This window comes from Aulostomus chinensis, chromosome 12 (genome assembly GCF_037954235.1).
Source record: "Aulostomus chinensis isolate RoL2024-O1b breed Wild chromosome 12, RoL_Achi_v1.0, whole genome shotgun sequence".
In the NCBI taxonomy this organism is placed as follows: Eukaryota; Metazoa; Chordata; class Actinopteri; order Syngnathiformes; family Aulostomidae; genus Aulostomus; species Aulostomus chinensis.
Window position 1 is genome coordinate 27,075,952 of NC_141331.1, and position 17,577 is coordinate 27,093,528.

A 17,577-nucleotide genomic window follows, 5' to 3' on the forward strand; every position below is an offset into this window, starting at 1 on the left:
CCCTGTGGCCCCCATCAAGAAGGTTGGGGGTGGAGCCCCGGCTGCAGCACGGGGTCTTTCTGGGTGAGTCTCCATGTTCTCCCTGTTCCTGCTGGGTTCTCTCTGGTACTCCAGCTTCCTCCACAGTCCAAAGACATCAAGAGGGACCAGGTTAATCCAGACTCTAAATTGACCGTAGGTGTGGCTGGGAGAGCCAATGGTTGTCTGTCTCTATGTGTTGGCCCTGCCATGGACTGGTGACCTGTCCAGGGGGAAGGCTGCTGGGATAGGCTCCACCCCCACCACCCTCAACAGGAGAAGAGGGGGAACATGGGGGGATGGATGAACGGAAGATTTTATAATTTAAGAGATAAAAACACAGTGACTAATTTTATCAAGGAGGTAAGGAGTCAAACTGAGTCATCACTATTGACTCCAAACACTCACAGTCTGTAGACTAGAGTTTATTTACTGTCAGACAGAAGACAGACGCATCATTGGTAAACAATCCCTTGGTTTGAGGCATTTTCTTGGAATCAGCACGAAATCCCCAAATACCTGGAGATGAAAATGGGGAAATTTCCCTGTCATTTCCTGAATTCGTTTACATTTGCATCTACAGTGCGAATGGAAATGATGAGATGGAATTCCAGGTAGACCAGGAGATTTTCAGATTTTGTTGGACGCAGTTTAATTTGAATTTACTGTTGAAAACTCTTCATCAAATAAAAAATTGGGCCCAGCAGCAACATCTGTTTACGACAACTGTTCTGTCTTTCCGCGTGATGAGGTTTATGACAAAAGATTCATAAGGAAAGAACTTCGCGCTGCAGAGAAAAGTGTCTTTTCAACCATTATCACTCAGAGAATTGTGCCTTCATTCCCAGACCATCGCACAGCAATCTGGTGCTGGGATTCTGGTGACGTCATCACTCCGCGCCGCACTGTAGAAACGTGGGACGAAGGGAGCGAAGTAAAGCTGTAGAGTTTCCACGTGAATCGGCGTTATCATGGCGGCTATTCTACAGCCAGAGGTCCAGTTGGCTCAGAGACTGGCCTGCAACGAGAGGCCCGTCCGAACCAAAGCCTTAAAGAAGCTGAGGAAGTACATACATGCGAGGTCACAGAATCCCACAGGTAAGCTAGCCTGTCGGCGTTAGCTAGCTGCGTTGCAGCATCAGGACTAAAACACAAAATCCGTGGGTTCGACGATGAGCACCGCTATGAACAGAAGGCAACGCTACACCTGGCGGCAAACCAGCCTCCGTGTGGCCGAACCCAGACCTCCGCGTTAGCAAAGGAAATAGTAGCACACACGTGGGGGAGGTGGCATCGGGTCAGAAACTCATTCATGTTCATCCGATGCTGCTACCTGTACGTCACCTCTCTACCACCTGTACAGTAGCTTGTCTGTTACCTGTATAGTAGCTAGTCTTCCACCTGTACAGTAGCTTGTCTGTTACCTGTATAGTAGCTAGTCTCCCACCTGTATAGTAGCTTGTCTGTTACCTGTATAGTAGCTAGTGTTCCACCTGTACAGTAGCTTGTCTGTTACCTGTATAGTAGCTTGTCTGTTACCTGTATAGTAGCTAGTCTCCCACCTGTAGAGTAGCTAGTCTTCCACCTGTATAGTAACTTGTCTGTTACCTGTATAGTAGCTAGTCTCCCACCTGTAGAGTAGCTAGTCTTCCACCTGTATAGTAACTTGTCTGTTACCTGTATAGTAGCTAGTCTCCCACCTGTAGAGTAGCTAGTCTTCCACCTGTATAGTAACTTGTCTGTTACCTGTATAGTAACTTGTCTGTTACCTGTATAGTAGCTTGTCTGTTACCTGTATAGTAGCTAGTGTTCCACCTGTATAGTAGCTTGTCTGTTACCTGTATAGTAGCTAGTCTCCCACCTGTAGAGTAGCTAGTGTTCCACCTGTACAGTAGCTTGTCTGTTACCTGTATAGTAGCTTGTCTCCCACCTGTATAGTAGCTTGTCTCCCTCCTGTATAGTAGCTTGCCTCCCACCTGTATAGTAGCTTGCCTCCCACCTGTATAGTAGCTTGTCTGTTACCTGTATAGTAGCTAGTCTCCCTCCTGTATAGTAGCTAGTCTCCCACCTGTGTAGTAGCTTGTCTGTTACCTGTCTCCCACCTGTGTAGTAGCTTGTCTGTTACCTGTCTCCCACCTGTGTTGTAGCTTGTCTGTTACCTGTCTCCCACCTGTGTAGTAGCTTGTCTGTTACCTGTCTCCCACCTGTGTAGTAGCTTGTCTGTTACCTGTCTCCCACCTGTGTAGTAGCTTGTCTGTTACCTGTCTCCCACCTGTGTAGTAGCTTGTCTGTTACCTGTCTCCCACCTGTGTAGTAGCTTGTCTGTTACCTGTCTCCCACCTGTGTAGTAGCTTGTCTGTTACCTGACCACCACCTGTCTGGTGTGTGTCCTCTGTGCAGGTGGATTTTCAGGCGACGAGCTGCTGAAGCTCTGGAAGGGTCTGTTCTACTGCTTGTGGATGCAGGACAAACCTCTCCTTCAGGTACGTTTACCGTTTTGCTCTCTCTAGCTTGATGTATCTGTAGCCTTCAGGGTCAGTCAGTTTGCAAAACCAGTCTGACTTAAACAAGAGACATTTCCATGTAGCTGCTGTTGAGAAAGTGTGTGTGTGTGTGTGTGTGTGTGTGTGTGTGTGTGTGTGTGTTTGTTGGACACATCCACTGCCGTGGCTGTATGTTTTAATATCTTTGATTTCACGTATTTCAAAGCTGTGAGATGATATGACTCCAGTGACCAGGTGTGTTCTGGTGTGTGTTTGTTTGGAAGGCCTGTGACCCGTTGAGAGGAAACAATGTGGTAAATATAATTTATGGGCTTTTATAATTAAAAAAAAAAAAATCCAGAATCATCACATTTTTTATTTTACACGCGTCATTTTTCCAAAACATTTATTGTCAAGTTGTGTTAGTGCAGATCAGATTGGCACTGGCCAAAATGTTCATATCTGCAACTCTCACACATACGTTGTTATATTAGTAAGTGCTGATAGCAGGGTTAGGTTGCCTAGCAATGTAGTGGTGTGTGTGTGTGTGTGTGTCCTGCATGATAATGTCTACACTAGCTTCCTTTGTGTAGTAGGGAGCATTTGTGGCTGTGGTTGCCATGGTGATGATACTGTTTCTACATCTTTGTGTTGCTGCTTCACTGATATTTTCTTCTGGTGTCTGTTGGGAGGTACAGTGTCTGATCAACTCAACATGATCCACATGAAAAGATGTTATTATGCTCTTCATATGTTCAACACACGGGAAAGCGCTTGTAAACATTGGGAATTTGGACAATTCGCATTTTTCTAGAATCCTAAGACATTTCGGAAAGCCCATAAAACTGGGCCGATACATGCCCCCCCCCATCGGAGCAGTCCAGACTTCACTCTGTTGTCATAATCTTGTGCTTGTTGGTTGTCTGCTGCAGTTTTAGCCTGCAGGTCTGGGTTAGCTGGCTGAGGCTCCAGGCTGCTCGTCTGTTGTTGGTCGTTTGTGTTGAGTGAGTTGTTCTCTGGTTCATAGTGAGGCTGTACAGCAGCTGTGCTCCAGACTCAGGCTGGGCTCAAACAGAACCAAACATGTCCCGGTCTCCACTCTAACGGAGAGAGCGGTTACACTCTTCCTCTAACAGCAGCATCCTGTTCAGACGCGCCACCCACAGCTCCACGCGCATCATTTGCAGTTTCCTTACGTGCGCTGGCTCGGTTTGACTTGGTGTGACGCGCTGCATCAGCCCGGCGTGCCGGCTGATTTTTCCGTCTGGTAGAATCAAGCGTGTCTCTACCTGACAATGAACTTGTCTTAAGTCAATCAGGCCTCTAATCAGCAGTGGCCCTGATGAAGGTGCCCCTGGTTGAGTCCCTCATCATCACCTTTCTGCTGTAGGAGGAGCTCTCCCACCTGATCTCTGGCCTGATCCACAGCTTCCACGATGTTGGCGGCCGTAAGTTGCACAAGTTTGATGTGAAAACTCCTGACGTAATGATACGTTAATGTTTGATGAGGTGCCGTGCTGACATCTACAGAGTTCCTGTACCTGGAGACTTCCCTGCAGACCTTGAAAAGGGAGTGGACCGGTATCGACCGGCTGCGGATGGACAAGTTCTTCCAGGTGAGTGTGAGCAGACAGCTCAGGGAGTGTCATCTCTTCACACGGCAGACAGAACATCTCCTCGTACGTGGGTCGGTTTTAGATTTTAACTTCTTTGCTTCAGTCACCTCTCCTGTCAGACAAGTTGCACAGAAAGTTCAGAATAAGTGATCATTGCAGGACACAGTGAGTAAAGGGCTGTCAGGACTTTGATGACCCTGGAATGACAGGACAGAGTGGCTGCTCCTTCTTCCTCCCAGAATTCTGCTTTTATATATAAAAAAAATGCTTTAGTCATCAGAAACTGGAGGATGAATACAATTTCAACAATTCAAATAGAAATTTCTGCAGAAAACATTTTTTTTGAAAGGTGCTTGAATACAGAGATAAAAGGAGACGTTCTGTCCTCTCAGTGTTGAATTGCTCCTTTTTTTTTTAGCTGCAGGCCCTTGGTTAGCCGGTGTAGCTATTTGATCAGCGCATGCAGTTCCACTTGAGCGTGTGTCCGCACCATTCACTGGTAGGAGTCTGAAACGACATCGAAAAGGTTCTGTGGAGATTTCATCATATTATGTACTGTAAGGTGCATCGTATCACGAGCTCCTCCAGTACCAGTCAGTCTCCTGTTCACTGGCACAGAATAGAAATGCCTACGTTTAAGAGTTGATCTCATTAGTTTGTGAAATTTTGATGTTGAAAGTAAGTTGAAGAGTCTCTGAGGTGCTTCACGCGCCTCTGAATTAACCAAAAATGCAAAATCTAAAAAGACGGTTGATAAAATTCCGAAGCTGTGGGTTTAAAACACCAATACTGTTTCAGTTTAATTTAAAATTCTTTTTCTGTGAAGAAAGTAAAAGTACACACCGTGTTTAAGCTGCCAACCCATGACAGTAACCCTCCTGCTGCTTGTTCTGCAGCTTGTCCGCTTCATGTTCAGACAGACGTTTGAGTTGTTGAAGAGGAACAACTGGGACAGCAGGTAATATCGTCCACGCCTGTTCATGTCAGTGTTGTGAGAGTTCACCCGCTCACCCCTCCTGGTGTGGCAGTGTGGTGGACAGGTTCCTGGAGGTGCTGACAGCAGAGCTCCTGCACAGCAGCAGCGAAGCGCCCAGCGGGCTGCAGCTCCACGTCCTGGACCTGTACATGACCGAGCTGGCAGCTGTGGGGGCAGCAGAGGTACGGCCCACCACTTTCTCCTACACACTCTGTGATAAACATCAGGAAGGGGGGGGCTGGTCTTTGCTGGGATTTTCCACCATGTTGGAGTTGAGCTGAACTGAAGCAGGACAACCGAAGGTAAACAGCTGGATTCCCAAAGACACAACTTGGGGTGTTTGGTGAAAGATTGTGCCAACACATGAAGGTGCTAAGAGGAGCGTCTTCTAACGTCGGCTTTCCTCACACACTATCAACCATCAGGTGTCCTGACAGAGGCACCGGGGTGAAGTGATGAAAATGTGGCGAGCTACTTCAGCATCTGTCCGTCAGAGCGCCACAGCGGACTGATCAGGTCCCATTTGGCTCTGCTGCGATTATTTGCAGTAACATGGAGGAAGAAAAACTGTGACGGAGAGCTGGGGGGAGAGGAAGAAAGTGGAAATGTTGAGAGCAAAGGGTGAAGTGCTGATACGTTCGCTGACAGTAGGAAAATCTAATGATCGTCAGCGCTGCTTTATAGAGCAGCTATCAGTGGTTCTGCTGAGCCTCTTCTTCAAGGAGACCTGTTTCCACATCCCTTTATAGCTTTTTAGATTAATTTGATGCACTGTTTGCTCTCCTATTAACTCTTCAAAGGAAGCAAAATACAACAAATTAAATTTTTTCTCATTTTGTCTTTTTTACTCTTAATTATTCAGAAGTCTGAGCATCAGCTGGTTAACTGGGAACAGTGACGGGAAAATGATTCGTCAGTTGTTTCCTTTTAAAAGTTACTAAGTCGAGCAAACAGAAGATCAGATTTGTCTGAACGGTCACGGTGAGTTTGAATGGTGGGTGTGGTGAGGGGGCGGAGCCCTGAACGCTCACCGATAAATTAAGTCGCTGAATTGGTCTCTTAGCTCTGAATCTATCAGCACGAGGAGTTCAGTCTCAACATTTCCACCTTTTCTCAAAGTACATCATGAAAACAACCCAACCTCCTGTTTAGTGTTGTTGTTGTTATTATTATCATTATTCTTATTGCTATTGTTACTATTATCTGTATTATTAATATTATTACACCTATTATGCTCATTAGCAACCAAACCTCACTTCTGCAGTCAACCAGAGCTGCAGCTCTTCGTCTGTTTAGATGAAGGTCACCATGATCCCCACACGATGACCACGTTCATGGTTACTATAAACACAGCAAAACCTTGTGGACGTATTTTAACTCCTGGGTCTGAAATAATCCCTTTTGTGTTTCTTGTCCCAGCTCACTGCTGACCAGAACCTGACGTTCATAGAGCCGTTCTGCAAAACAGCAGCAAAAACCAAAGAGTAAGTCGGCCTCCCTCAGCTTCCTCTACCAGCGGGACGACGACTCCTGCATTAGTGGGATGGAGGCTCTAACAGAACCGGTTCTGTTAGAGCCTCCATCCCACTAATGGAGATGTATAATATCAGCCACTAGACAGTTTTGCTGTCGACTGTGACGTCTGTCTGTCAGCACGGCAGGAGTAGCATTTCAAACTGCAGTTTCCGTTTGGAGACAATTGTCATTATTCAAGTCGTCATCTTAAACCTCATTGCCGCGTGTCTCAGCTCTGCTCCCCCAGGGGGTTTTATTCTGGTCTTACCTGAGCTTGTTTGGATGTTGATGTCTAACAGCGCTAACAGCGTTCCTCCTCTCACTCTGTCTTCTGCTGCTTCTTTTCATCCATCTCACCAGTCGGACTCTTTTCGCAGCCATCTGCAGCAACATCTTCAGCACGATTATAGACCAGGCTCCTTACGCCATTGATGATTTAATGAAGGAGCTGAAGGCAGCGGAGGCCTCTGACTCTGACTCGGGGCAGGCCTCTGAGGAGGAGGAGGAGCACAACGAACAGATTAAGGCGAAGACAACAAGTAAACCTGTCGGCAAGAAAGGCGCCCAGGAGCAGATGAACGGTACACGTCCTCCAAAAATGGTTTGGGAATAAAGGATTTGTTATTTTATCCAAGTCTGCCGGGGATGGACACGAGTCGTGCCTTCCAAGCTGAAGTACTTTCATGAATAATCGAGGGGCGGTGATACCTCACGGGGGGCGTCCATATGTAGAACTCATGGTAAAATATGGCAGCAGAAATCCAACTGGTGCATGCAGGCAATCAGTCAGTTTCCATTCGATGGATTGATTGTTGTAGGGATCTCTGTCGAATAAAGTTCTTTTCTCAAGTCTGCATGATGTAGAGGCAGGACCGCTGGCTTAGGCTTCATGGTACTGAGACACAGAATTGGCCATTTAACTAATATTGTGGCTCTCTGCCATTTTGAAATGGCAGAAGTTTAAATCCTGATTAGTTTTATTCATTGTGCTTGGAGCACCAGGGCGGGTCAGTCCATGGAATAACAGGGTGAAACATCGCCCGTTTACCCCCGCGGGGCGTTGTGATGTGGGTTTTGTGATCAGATTGAAATCACAGTGTTTGATCAGGTGCAGGTCACCTGAGACACACTGAGGCGTAACAGATGCTGTGCTCTTTTTTATTTTCAGGTGGTAATTCCCATGATGAAGATGATGATGATGAGCTTCTGCACTTGGTGGGCTCAGACACTGAGCCGTCAGGTGATGACGATATGGCACCAGTCCTACAGGTGATGCAGCGCTCCTGACTAACGGTTCCAACTGTCCAAACTCCATTCAAACATCCCAAATGCTAGATGTTTTCTCTTTAGGTGTGGGTGTGTTTGGGAAAAAACAGCAATAATGTACTGCTAACAGTTGGACAAGAATACACAGAATCCTAAACATGCTGCTGCTATTGAAATATGAACGTGCTGCTTTAAGCTGTAGTCAAACCTTAGATACTGGAGCTCATTCTCATAGCGGAGCAACCTGACCTGACGTGGACAAATCAAAGTAGATCTGCAGTGAAGCTTACTTGCAGCCAGCTACTGACTGCTAGCTAGATATAAGTAGCTAGCTAGCTACTTATATCTAGCTAGCTACTTGCAGCCAGCTACTGACTGCTAGCTAGATATAAGTAGCTAGCTAGCTACTTATATCTAGCTAGCTACTTGCAGCCAGCTACTGACAGCTAGCTGGCTACTTTTAGTTAGCTACTTACAGCTGGCTACTACTTCATTATCCTCTGATGGGCAGACGAGATGCTAATGTCACTCACCGCTATACATTAAACTTCTGACAAAAATGAGTGTCCAAGAAGTGCAGCTGCCAGGTGAGTCGCTCGCCGTCATTCTTTCTTGCACTCGTCACTTTGGCTGACCAACCGGTTTACTGGTGACGAGTCGCTTTAGTTTCTGATGATGTCGTTTGTGTGTTTTGTAGTTTGACTATGCTGCGCTGGCTGATAAGCTGTTTGGACTGTCCAGTAAAAGCAACATCCCCAGCCGCAACAGACAGAGACTCTACAAGATCATCAAAGTGTGAGTAGTACCTCTGACGTGAGTCCTGGTGTGAGCCTGGGCCGAGTCACCTCACACTCAAGATCAGCAGGTGGCGCTAATGCAATGACTGCAGGTGGATGATTGGTTGTAGGTCAAGTGTGATGGCGAGCTGTCAATCAACGTTACTACTCCTGTCTGCAGCACGTGCAGAGAGTTCTGTAACAGTTCTAATACACAGTAAAGTAACTGATGTGCTGTGGCGCTTGTTCTGCCTCTTGATGATCTACACTTGTAGTCAAACTCTTCTCTTTTTCTCTCTGCTCAGACTGCAGAACCTCAGCAAAGGTAGGAGCTGATCAGCCACGTTCTTTGTCCTTTGTCGTGTTATTTGTGTTCCTCCTCCCCTTCTGACTCTTTCCCCTGGATTTCCTCCCAGGTATCTTTCCTAAGGTCGAGTATCCAGAGGAAGTCTCCACAGATGAGGATGACGACATGTTTGGCAGCAGGAAGAGGATGAAGAGGGAGGGAGGGCTCACACAGGAGGGCCAGAAGGGGTCTGCAGATGCTAAGAAGAGTAAAGGTAGGCCAGGTTGTGATGGTCACTTCTCATGGCTGAAAGGTTCCTCCATGCTAGTGTAGCTCATCCAGATGCTTTAGAACATGCCTGGGCGCGTCTGCTACTGAATGAAGTACGTTTAGTCTCCTTGCACAGAAAACTGTTTGGTTTGTGGTCAGTAATTCCTGTCTTCTGTTTCAGGTAAGAAGAAGTCATCTCTGCTCAAGCAAAGCAACGGCTCAGGAGAAGATGTTTGTGAACCAACAGACTCAGTTGCCAACAGTGACAAGAAAAAGAAAAAGCGTAAGAAGAAGAAAAAGAAAGCAAGACGCGGTGGAAATACAGGTGTCGACGTAAATGTGGGGAAGACCGAACCGGAGGCCATGAAAGAGAACGTCTCATCTGTTCAAGTCACAGAAGCAGCTGCTCCAGAGGGCCAGCCAGAAACTCAGCTCCTCCTGGAGGTAAAGCAACAGGCATCAGTAACAGTCACAGAAGAAACCGGTGGACCAAAGCCCTGTCCAAACAGGACGGATCAACCAGAACCCTTCTCAAAGAAGATGGAGGATGCGTCTGAATTTGAGGAGGCAGTGGCGCAACAGGTTTCTGTTGCACAGGAAGGTGGTGCCGAGACTGCGGCGACAACCCCTGCAAAGAGGAAAAAGAGAGGCCTGAAGAAGATGAAGGGGATCGCTGTGGAATCATCGCTGAGTGCAACAGAGACCTCAGCTGTGGGGGATTCAACCACCGCCCCTCAGAAGCCAGACGACTGTCCAACCCCTGCCACGAGTGGGGAGACCGATGAAGCCCCAAGTGCCCAGGGAAACATCCCACCAATCACGTCAGAAGTTACCACCGATGTGCCACTTAAAAAAAAGAGGAAGAAGAACAAGCAGGAAGTGAAAATGGATCCAAACAAGGAGGAAACGGATCACACACCTGAAGATCAGTCACTTCAGTCTGCACCTGCTGCAGATGAACATGTACCTCTGAAGAAGAGAAGGAAAAAGAATAAACAAGAAACAATGTGTGAGGAAGAGGAAGTGGCAAAGAACCCTCAGCCGCTGGAGGCTGAGAAGCCAGACGTCGTCGTGGTAACACCAGCTAAGAAGAGGAGGAAGTCCCAGGCAACGGCCCAGCCCAACGAGCAAGGGACCGGCGGCGTGGAGGAGGAGCTCTCTTCCTGTGGGAAACCGACCAAGAAGAAGAGGAAGATCCCGGTGGTGTTTGAGTTTGAGGCCGATGAGATTGAGGAGGCTGCGTCCAACAACGGCCCGGCAGAAGAAGCAACAGCAGCCACGATAACAAAACTGAGCAGTGTGAGTATGTCATATGAGGCCGAGTGGCTCGAAGGATCAGATACTGGGTTGGTCAGGTTGCTTTGGAAATTATATGTGAAAAATTTCACTTTCTTTTAGGGTGCTGACGAGTCACCCGCACTTCTGACCACTAAAAAGCAGAAGAAGAAGAAGAAGAAGACATCTGCAGGATCAGCGTCGGACTTTGTGAGCTTTCAGAGCAAAGCCAAAGTCCCAACACCTCTGTTCTGCAGGACCAAGAGGCGCGGCGGGGCGCTGCTGCCCAGCCACGAGGTAACCGAGGCGTTCAGGTCTGCGGACACATTCTAGAGTCACCTCTCATACCAGCGAACTCAGCTCAGAGTGCTGCACGGAGGACAGGCAGCTACAGCTGAAAACGTTTGGAAGGAATGGGAGCGCATGAAAAGGACTGAGAGGCTATCAGGGTGGGAACTGTTGAATAAAAGCTCTAAGATGGCCACTTCATCCCACTGGCTAGAAACACCCTGGAACAAGTTCGTGTTTCGTCTCTGTTTTGGTGGGTTTGCTGTGCCCCCTTACTTGACAGTCTTCTTATGTTTAATTGTTAAATTGATTGTACAAACATTTAATATTAATGGCAGTAATGAAACACAAAGATGCAGCGGTGTGGAGACGGTCTGAGCTGAGCTCCGTGGTCTGACAGATGGGATTGGTTCCTCGGGGCATCGCGAGTTTGGTTCAAGCATCTACCTGTCACTGGGTTGTCCTTTCAGATTTACTCGCCGGTTTTGCCGTAGGGCCCACACTCCTGCGCCCCACCCACTCTCCAGCCCTTGCCCAGGGTCCGGTTCAGTGAACGGCTCTGTCTTATTGAGGAAGCTGATCCCACGTATTGGTGCTTGGATGGTTCTGGCGTTCATTTCTGCTTCTGTTTCACAGGTGTGTGAAACTCCCACGTCAGAGTCCAAGAAGGTGACCTTCCATCTCAAGAATAATAAAACAGCTGGTAAGAAATCCTGTGTGGTTCATGAAGTGGCTCCCAGAAGTAATGATCACACGATCCTCTAGGTGGCACACTAGTTTTACTTTCTGATCGGTTTTCTTCTTGGTGAACGAGTAAAGTTTTCAGTTTTATTTTTCTTGGTTGAAAATGGCAGCATAAAAACCATCGGAGCTCGAAGACTCACCAGACACCTTAAACACGGGGTTGAAACTCCAAGGACTTGGTCATGAGGAGGCATCAGAACTAGTACTTGGTTGGTTTGAGTAACAAGTAGTACTTGGTTGGTTTGTGAAGCGGAACTAGTACTTGGTTGGTTTGAGTAACAGAACGAGTACTCGGTTGGTTTGAGTAACAGAACGAGTACTCGGTTGGTTTGTGAAACAGAACTAGTACTTGTTTTTTTGTGAAACAGAACTAGTACTTGGTTGGTTTGAGTAACAGAACTAGTGCTTGGTTGGTGTGAGTAACAGAACTGGTACTTGGTTGGTTTGAGTAACAGAACTAGTGCTCAGTTGGTTTGTGAAACAGAACTAGTACCCAGTTGGTCTGAGTAACAGAACTAGTACTTGGTTGGTTTGTGAAACAGAACTAGTACTTGGTTGGTTTGAGTAACAGAACGAGTACTCGGTTGGTTTGAGTAACAGAACGAGTACTTGGTTGGTTTGTGAAGTGGAACGAGTACTTGGTTGGTTTGATTAACAGAACTCGTACTCGGTTGGTTTGTGAAGTGGAACTAGTACTCGGTTGGGTTGAGTAACAGAACTAGTGCCCGGTTGGTTTGTGAAACAGAACTAGCACTAGTTTTTTTTGTGAAACAGAACTGGTACTCGGTTGGTTTGAGTAACTGAACTGGTGCTCGGTTGGTTTGAGTAACAGAACTAGTGCTCGGTTGGTTTGTGAAACAGAACTAGTACTTGGTTGGTTTGTGAAACAGAACTAGTACTTGGTTGGTTTGTGAAACAGAACTAGTGCACGGTTGGTTTTAGTAACAGAACGAGTACTCGGTTGGTTTGTGAAACACAACTAGTACTCGGTTGGTTTGAGTAACAGAACGAGTACTTGTTTTTTTGTGAAACCGAACTGGTACTCGGTTGGTTTGAGTAACTGAACTGGTGCTCTGTTGGTTTGAGTAACAACTAGTGCTCGGTTGGTTTGAGTAACAGAAATTGTACTCGGTTGGTTTGTGAAACAGAACTAGTACTTGGTTGGTTTGAGTAACAGAACTAGTACTTGGTTGGTTTATGAAACAGAACTAGTACTTGGTTGGTTTGAGTAACAGAACAAGTACTTGGTTGGTTTATGAAACAGAACTAGTACTTGGTTGGTTTGAGTAACAGAACTAGTACTTGGTTGGTTTGAGTAACAGAACTAGTACTTGGTTGGTTTGAGTAACAGAACAAGTACTCGTTGGTTTGTGAAACAGAACTATTACTTGGTTGGTTTGTGAAACAGAACTAGTGCACGGTTGGTTTTAGTAACAGAACGAGTACTCGGTTGGTTTGTGAAACACAACTAGTACTCGGTTGGTTTGAGTAACAGAACGAGTACTTGTTTTTTTGTGAAACAGAACTGGTACTCGGTAGGTTTGAGTAACTGAACTAGTGCTCGGTTGGTTTGAGTAACAGAAATTGTACTCGGTTGGTTTGTGAAACAGAACTAGTACTTGGTTGGTTTGAGTAACAGAACTAGTACTTGGTTGGTTTATGAAACAGAACTAGTACTTGGTTGGTTTGAGTAACAGAACAAGTACTTGGTTGGTTTATGAAACAGAACTATCACTTGGTTGGTTTGAGTAACAGAACCAGTACTTGGTTGGTTTATGAAACAGAACTAGTACTTGGTTGGTTTGAGTAACAGAACTAGTACTTGGTTGGTTTATGAAACAGAACTAGTACTTGGTTGGTTTGAGTAACAGAACTAGTACTTGGTTGGTTTGAGTAACAGAACAAGTACTTGGTTGGTTTGTGAAACAGAACTAGTGCACGGTTGGTTTTAGTAACAGAACTAGTACTCGGTTGGTTTGTGAAACAGAACTAGTGCACGGTTGGTTTTAGTAACAGAACTAGTACTTGGTTGGTTTGAGTAACAAAACAAGTACTCGGTTGGTTTGTGAAACACAACTAGTACTCGGTTGGTTTGAGTAACAGAACGAGTACTTGGTTCAGCTGAAGGAGTTCTGACTGTGTTCTGCTTGTCATGTTTTCTCTTCCGTCATGCAGAGTTCAGGAAGACCGACCGCAGCCTGTTGCTGAGTCCAGAGGGCTCATCGAGGGTTCCCTTTGACCCGCAGCAGAAACCCAAGTCTGGGGTTTTGAAGTCTACTCCGGGGACCCCCTCCACCAGCAACAAGTCTCCCAAGGTCATCAGGAAGAAGAACTTGAGAACTGCACAAAGCAGACCGACAAGACGACCAACAGCAGCTGACTTCTTCTGACGGCCCGCGTCTTGCTGAGCGGAGGCACGGATTTACTGAGAACTGCTGAAGATGCGGAATTTGGAGATTTATAGAAAGATTTTAATGTTTATCTGATTTCATTGTTGCATTTTGCCTCTGAGTGACATTTTAATAAAGTTGCTCAATTTCATTTTTGCAAATTTATCTAATTTAGGGTTAGGGTTTGATTGAGGTTTACATCTTTTTGGGGGGGCGGGACACCTGACCTGTTGAGAGACGGACGGCTGCAGTGCTGTAGACCCCCAGTGGTGAGTGTGGGGTGCAGCCTAACCTCAGGTAATCTCATCGTTGTTGGCGATGGTTCAGTGCTGGGAGGGGTTAAAGGGTGGCCCGGTTTGGCTGCCGTCACCCGACAGCTTCAGCATGTTAGGAACTCAAACACGTGTAGCGGGTCAAACGGGAGGAGTCTCCATCCTCTGTTCCTTGGAGCCACGTCTGCTAACCAGTACTGCAGTATAAATACTTGTTCTGCTATATATTTACACAGTGGTTCTGAATAGAAAGGTCACTTCAATAGCTGTAAGTATTGTTGGAATCAATTATTGATCACTGATCGTAAAGCAGGTCAAGCAGTTTGACTGACAGGATTGAAGATCAGAGGGGTGGGGTTTTTACCTCCATTTTTGACCATAGGACGGAAGTATGGGCGGAGTTTCTCAGTGAGGCGTATCCTCACTTTCTCAAACATTGTCCAGTGACCTTTCTTAGGAGTGAGACGTCCCCCTTCCTGTTTGACCCTGGTGACGCCTACGTCCCTGCCAGTCTCTCCTTTAACCTGAACCTGTTCCAGTGCAGACTCAACCGCTCCTGGTTTGGCACCCTGCTGCTGAGAGCTGCTGCTGGTTTGCAGTTGAGACGGCGGTCTGGACTGAGCGACCATCTCAGATAACGAAGCGATGACCTTCACATCAGGTGTGGTTGGAGAACTCTTTACTCGTGGGACGCTGGTACGGAACGTTGTCCTCCCAGCGTTCACCGATGCAGCCTGCAGAGAGAACTCTGTCTTCTGTCTCTCCTCATCTTGTTGGAGCGGGTGGTGTTTTTTTAGTACGAAACGATAGTGAACGAGTCGCGTGCCTTAGTGATTAGGAAGCTGGATGGCAAGAATGCTGCCGGGCCTCAACAACGGTCAGGTGTGTAAATGATCCTGCAGTGACGGCACACTCCTGTCACGATTACACAATGAAGCTCCAGGAATGTCGTTGCGTCGGTGACAAAGTGAAAGAATGAAAAACAGCATTTTAATCACAGAAATATTCATTATTCATCATTAAACACATAATCAAGGAGAACATGGCCGGGCTTACAGGCCATTCAGTTGAATTCGCAGCTCATTTGTCAAGTTTTAGTGTGACACCAAAGTTGACCTGGTCCTCAACAGGGACGTGGGCCAGTACAACTCATACCAACATGCTAACAACTCTGGTTTAATTTGAGCCAAAACAAGCTGGAGCGCTCCGGGCCTCCAGATTGGGACCAGCTCTTATTGGACTGATCCGGCTCATCTCTCCAGTACCTGTCCCGTCCCTTTAAATTTTTCCAGTTTAACTTAGTCAGAAGAAATGAGAGATGGTGAGGGGGAGGTGCGGTGCTGTCCAGATCTCTCTGTCTCACACACACACACACACACACACACACACAAAGTGATGCAGAGTTATGAACTCCTCACGCCCCTGGTGGGTGACACACCTTCACCTTAAGTCTCACATGCTTCCTGTGACCAGTCACACCAAACCACTTCAGGTTTAAAGGTATCTGGTCCAGCCTGCTGTGATTGGCCAGCACATACCTGGCTGCAGGAAAGGAAAAACGTCATCAACGCTGTTACATTTGCTGTCCTTCAAAAGACAGACATTTCACGTCACTTGTAAGGCGGTAGAATGGCTCATGTCAACGTAGACCGCAAGTGAGGTCGGCTCAACAAGGAAGCGTGTGTTATTTTGTTGGCTTGGTTTCAAGAAATAAACAGGGATTCTGTGTGTGACTCACCAGGCGACTGCCCATCAGAGAATGTTGTGGGACTCAGACACCCAATCAGAATCTTCCCTCCTGGAAAAAAAATCCAGAGCTGGGATAATGACACACTGTTGCTCAGCCCCGTCATAGCTGTGACGAGTGTAGCGGCTGCGCTCATCCTGGCTCTGGCAAAAACAAGGTGGGATGAACAACAACGTACAAAAGTGTCGGTTCAAACTAAAATGAACAGACAACTGGACATCGACAGAGAAAACCAAGCTAAAACAGAAACCCTGCTCCACCAAGCCCTCGTTACTTTGGCCTGCCTTCAGGCCTTCAGGTCCCAGGAGGCCCAACCGACTCGGCTGCATGGAGCTGAACCTTTTCAGATACTTTTGCTACAGCCGTCTCTGGTTTTCAGTGGATTCTGGGTTCTGACTGAACATTTCCTGGTGACACGCGTCTGGACTGAAATACACCTGAGTGGGCTGTGGTACGGAGCTTTGGTAAAATCAGTGGATGACTTCTGTCACTGCCGCAGGTCAGTGAACGCTACAGGGTTCTGCCCCGCTGGTGGCAGACGTTTGTCTGTCAGGCTGGCTGGAGAGGGTGGAGTTGTGTAGCACCCTTGTGCACACTGTTGGTGAATAAAGAATCATTAACGATTAATGATAAAGACATGGTGGCTGGGCGGGCCCTTGTGTGTGGAGTACTCCCCCTGACCACCTGAGGGCGCCACAGACTAGCGATACATTTAAGAAAGAGCTTGAAAACTTCAGCAGACTTCTCCTCCTCCAAGTGGCGCTGTTGCTCTGTGGTTCGTTTGTTGTGCGACTGTGTATTTTGTGTCTGATTGTCTACTCCATCACTCTTTCAGATAAACTGTCCAATTATTAGTAGTAATAGACATCTATAGGTGTGCGATAAATTAACCGTCAAGGTGTCACAGGCAGCCTTTGCTCTGTGTGTGCGAGTGTGTGAGCGTTACTCACCCGGAGAGATGTTGACCTGAGAACCAGGAGTACCTCACCAGTGTAGTCGTTGCGTTGTTAGGGGGTGGGGGCAGTGACGGGGACATGACAGGCCCCCACGTTCTTCACCTCACTGGGGCCCCGTCTCACGCACACACACATTTGGACACTGTTGTTGCACTGTTATACTCCAGTGTGTGAACTGTAATCAGGCTGAACTCATCATACACAATCTCGGATGCAGATATAAGGAACTGATTGATGTTAAATGGCACCAAAAGTCAGCATAACCAGACGTGCCGGCATCCAGAACCAACTGGATCCTTACCCCCACCTTTGCTACCCAGCAGGCTATGTGTTCTAAGATCCACCAGATCTTTAATTCTTCAGTTTGGGAGGAAATGAAGCCCTAAGAGTGTCTCTACTGAACTTTATTCCACTTTTCTTGCAACATTGCCAATTACTTTGCAAACACTGAGTTTTTCATTTTGCGAATGAGTTATCAGAACCCTGCCTTGGCATCACGGCAGGGAAGAAATAGTTGTTCAAATAACCAGCGAACAGCCGCCCAGGCTATGAGACCTTAGCGCGCCTTCAGCTGACATGGATATTATCTTACATTACACGCACCATGACTGGGGAATGTCTCCTGTGCACCAATGTCAATCTGATTGACTGGGAGGAGACCGTCTCCAGAAGTGCGAGCGACCTCCAGGGCTGCAGGCT

General features: G+C 47.0%; 1 protein-coding gene across 1 annotated transcript; it reads left to right on the plus strand.

The window, feature by feature from the left end:
* Positions 1 to 899: 899 nt before the first annotated feature.
* On the plus strand, positions 900 to 14,054 carry rrp1 (ribosomal RNA processing 1). Its single transcript, XM_086221017.1, has 16 exons — positions 900 to 1,116; positions 2,419 to 2,501; positions 3,892 to 3,949; positions 4,032 to 4,117; positions 5,014 to 5,075; positions 5,146 to 5,275; positions 6,513 to 6,577; positions 6,969 to 7,189; positions 7,777 to 7,877; positions 8,572 to 8,669; positions 8,956 to 8,975; positions 9,067 to 9,210; positions 9,388 to 10,505; positions 10,605 to 10,778; positions 11,406 to 11,472; positions 13,689 to 14,054. Exons 1-16 carry the CDS (start codon positions 990 to 992, stop codon positions 13,901 to 13,903), a joined length of 2,769 nt encoding a protein of 922 aa, XP_086077143.1. The 5' UTR covers positions 900 to 989; the 3' UTR covers positions 13,904 to 14,054.
* The last annotated feature ends 3,523 nt before the right edge of the window (positions 14,055 to 17,577 follow it).

Coding starts and splice junctions, on each gene's coding strand:
- rrp1 (XM_086221017.1), top strand. CDS start 990: ATGGCGGCTATTCTACAGCCAGAGGTCCAGTTGGCTCAGAGACTGGCC. Junction 8,670..8,955: donor CTCTACAAGATCATCAAAGT/GTGAGTAGTACC, acceptor CTCTCTGCTCAG/ACTGCAGAACCTCAGCAAAG. Junction 8,976..9,066: donor ACTGCAGAACCTCAGCAAAG/GTAGGAGCTGAT, acceptor ATTTCCTCCCAG/GTATCTTTCCTAAGGTCGAG.